This window comes from Pteropus vampyrus, unplaced genomic scaffold (assembly GCF_000151845.1).
Source record: "Pteropus vampyrus isolate Shadow unplaced genomic scaffold, Pvam_2.0 Scaffold567, whole genome shotgun sequence".
Lineage (NCBI taxonomy): Eukaryota > Metazoa > Chordata > Mammalia > Chiroptera > Pteropodidae > Pteropus > Pteropus vampyrus.
The window spans coordinates 62,528-65,850 of record NW_011889348.1 but is presented as its reverse complement, the minus strand read 5'-3'; the positions used below and the strand labels follow the sequence as shown (position 1 = coordinate 65,850).

Below are 3,323 nucleotides of genomic sequence, written 5' to 3'. Positions count from 1 at the left end.
CTGATGACTAATGATGTTGAACTTTCTCATACACATAAGAGCAATTTATACGCCTTACTTGTGTGTGAAGTAAATGTCCAAGTATTTTATATAATTTTGTTGCATTATCTTCTTTTGAAAAACTTCTCTTTGTGTGAGTTCTTTACATAATCTGGGTACAAGTCCTCTCTGTTAGATATAGAAATCATAAATATTTTCTTCCAGTCCTTGGCTTGTCTTTCTACCTTTTCAGTAGTGTCTTTTGATGAGCAAAAGTTTTAAAATTTTGCTGAGTTCATTTTATCAACTTATTAACACCTTTTTTATTCTGTTCCAGAAATCTTTGCCTGTCCCAAAGTCATGAATGTATTCGCCTACGTTTTCTTTTGAGACTTTTTATAGGTTTGGTATTCACATTCAGAAATATGATCCATCTCACTTTTGTTATTATGTATGATGTGAAGTAGGAGTTCAGGCACTTTTTTCCCCTTACAAAAACCTACTTGTGCCAGCAGCATTTATTGAATATACTTTAGATCTTTCTTTCCACACTGAATTGAATTAGTGCCTTTCCCAAAAGTCAAGTGGCTTTCTGGATTCATAATTTTTTCCTTAATCTCTTAGTCTAGCATATTACACTGCCGATACCATAGCTTCATAAGTCTTGAAATATATGTCATCCAACTTTCTTCTTCTAGATTATTTTGGCTATTCTAGGTTCATTGACTTACCATATAAGTTACCATCAACTTGTCAACTTCTACCAAAAAACCTTCCACGCTTGATTGAAATTGTTTTGAATCTGTAGCTCAATTTGTAGAGAACAGATCTTAACAATATTGAGTATCTCAGTGCATGAACACCCCCGGCCTGCCTCCCTGCACAAGGAAGTCCCGGCTGCACAGCCAAGACAATTCTGGGGCTTTGGTGCTGTTGAGAGGGTGGCAGCAGTGTGTCCGAGTGGGAGGTGGGGGCTGAAGACCCCGTGCACAGAGCCCCTGTCACCAGGATGAGTCCCACCTGCCTGCCTGTCTTCAGGCTCAGCCAGGATCTGCTTAATGTCATCCTGCTTCTGACCTGGTACTGACACGCAGGCCGGATCTCATCCCCACACGGAAGAGGCAGTGAAACAGGGCAGTTAATCACTTGATGGAAAAATATGTCGCAGCAGAAACTGTGCTCAGTGACCACTGTGTCTGAGAGGTGACCGTGCGCCATCCCGGGGCCAGAAAGACACAGAGCACCGGAGATAAAGGGACGCTGGGGACAGGGCAGTGGCCCTTGTGTGCGGCAGAGTGGGGGCCTGCAGACCTTCTCCCTGACTTCTGGCTTCCCCCCACTTGGGCTGTTGGCCTCTGGAGACCCATTTCTCTGGGAGCTTTCTGAGAAAGGAAATGGGGTTCCTCCTCCCGAGCCCCCCAGCTGAGCAGGGGGCATCCAGGACCCCCTGGGGGTAGCCCTCAGAGCCCACCAGGGAGCAGAAATGCGACCCCAGGCCAACCTGACTGAAGGGCTTCCATCTCTGAGGCCTCCCACTTCCCAGTGAAGACAGTTCTGCTGGTCGATGGGACACGGCAACAGGGGTACCTTCTGGGGGGGGTGCCGATGTAGCTGGGATGGGGTGTGTGGAGCCTGAGCCTCTATCCAAGGACCTCCCCTGAGGCCACAGGGTGTCCCTCTGACTCCTCTCCTTCCCACGCTGAGGGCAGCAGGGCTGGCTCTGGACACGTGGGAGAGGAGATAGGAGTTCCATACCCTCCCTGTTGAAGCCCCGACCTGGGGCAGAGTCCCAGTGGCGCCTGCCTGCCTTCGCCAGAGCACTGGCACCAGCGCTGGGTCTGCTCCCTCGGTCAGCCCTGGCCGAGCTCCCGAGACAGGGCGAGAGGCTGGACACGCCTTTGCGGCCGCTGTCTTGCCAAGACCTCTGCTCACGCTCGTGACGGGCCGGGGTTGTGCTGGCCTCTTGATGCAGACCCTTCGCGGGCTCTGCCCAGATGCCCTCTGGGGTGGGACTGGGAAGGGCTTTGAACTGATAGGAGAAAGGGGTCTCTGGCCACTCAGCAGACGCCAAGTCACACGATGCCTCCCTGTCACAGCCCGGGCCTCTGCCCACCACCTGGGCGGGGCTGCTCTGGCCTCGCTCAGCAGAACCAATGCTGACAAATCCAGGGGTGGCCCTGAGAGCTCCAGGCCCAGCTCAAGTGACTAGACCCATTGTCATTAACTTTTTAAAAACACTTTATTGAGGCATATTTTACTCATTTCAAATGTAAAATTGAGTGATTTTCATGACTTTTTCAAGGCAGGCAGCTACTAATCTACTTTGTCTATAAATTTGCTTCTTTACATTCATTTAAATGGAATCATAATATGTGATCTCGTCTGGTTCTTAAATCAACATAATATTTTTGAGATTAATGCACAAGGTTACACGTGTCAGTAGTTTGTTCCTTTTATTGCTGAAAGATATTCCATTGTGTGGATATATCATGTCATTGGATTTTAATAAGTCTCCAATTTGTTTTGGGAACATTTTGGTTCAAATATGTCATAAATAGGGTCACACTGCAGCCCTTATTACCCAGTTTTTGGAATAATGTGATTTTGGTGGCCTAATAACATTCATTGTGGTTTTTCTTGAAAGTTCTTTGGAAATTTTAAAAGAATATGTCTTGTATGTTTAAATAGTAGTCTTTTATGTACCTGTCAATTTATGCTTTTAAAAAGTTATTCGAATGTCCTACTAGCTTTGTTTATTAGCCCTCTTATATTAGCATCTTTGACTATTATTGCCACTTTGTCAAATTATTTGGTTTTTTAGTATATTTAAAATATAATGCCAAGTATAATACTTGTTCAATATTTATACTTTTTCTAGAACATACCTCCTTGAGAGATGCAGGCCACTGCAGTAGTGGAGACGGCTCCTGGTAAAAGCTACCGCGATAGTGGAGGAAACATCCAAAAAGGTGAGGACACAGGCCGGCGGCTTTATTCTGGGTAGGCAGAGTTCCTAATTGACACTGGCCAGAGCATTCCCCCCGGGCCGCTCCTTTCTAAGCGCCGCTGGTAACGTGAGGCTCTGCATGTTGTAAGTCGGCGAACTGCAAGTGACTTTTGGTGATTGTGGGTGATTGTGGGTGATTGTGGGTGATTGTGGGCAGCCTACACAGGATCGCTCAGGGAAGTGGGATGTTCAGAGAGCGATGATGGTGAACCGGAAGAGAGAGTTTGTGTCCAGCCGGGCTTTCAGGAACTTGGGACAGGCACAGTTGCCTTAAGTGGAAAGTGGGCGGGTTGGCCTCTGCTACCCAAGTTGTACGTTTTTGTGAAACATACAAATG

At 47.0% G+C, this 3,323-nt stretch overlaps 1 protein-coding gene across 1 annotated transcript in view; it reads left to right on the top strand.

Moving 5' to 3' along the window:
• Positions 1 to 2,872: 2,872 nt before the first annotated feature.
• Positions 2,873 to 3,323, top strand: part of RBM44 (RNA binding motif protein 44) — a 19,656-nt gene continuing 19,205 nt past the window's right edge. The window contains exon 1 of the mRNA XM_023525511.1: positions 2,873 to 2,948. Coding sequence (XP_023381279.1) covers positions 2,876 to 2,948 — 73 coding nt within the window. The 5' untranslated portion in view covers positions 2,873 to 2,875. The remainder of the gene's footprint in view (positions 2,949 to 3,323) is intronic.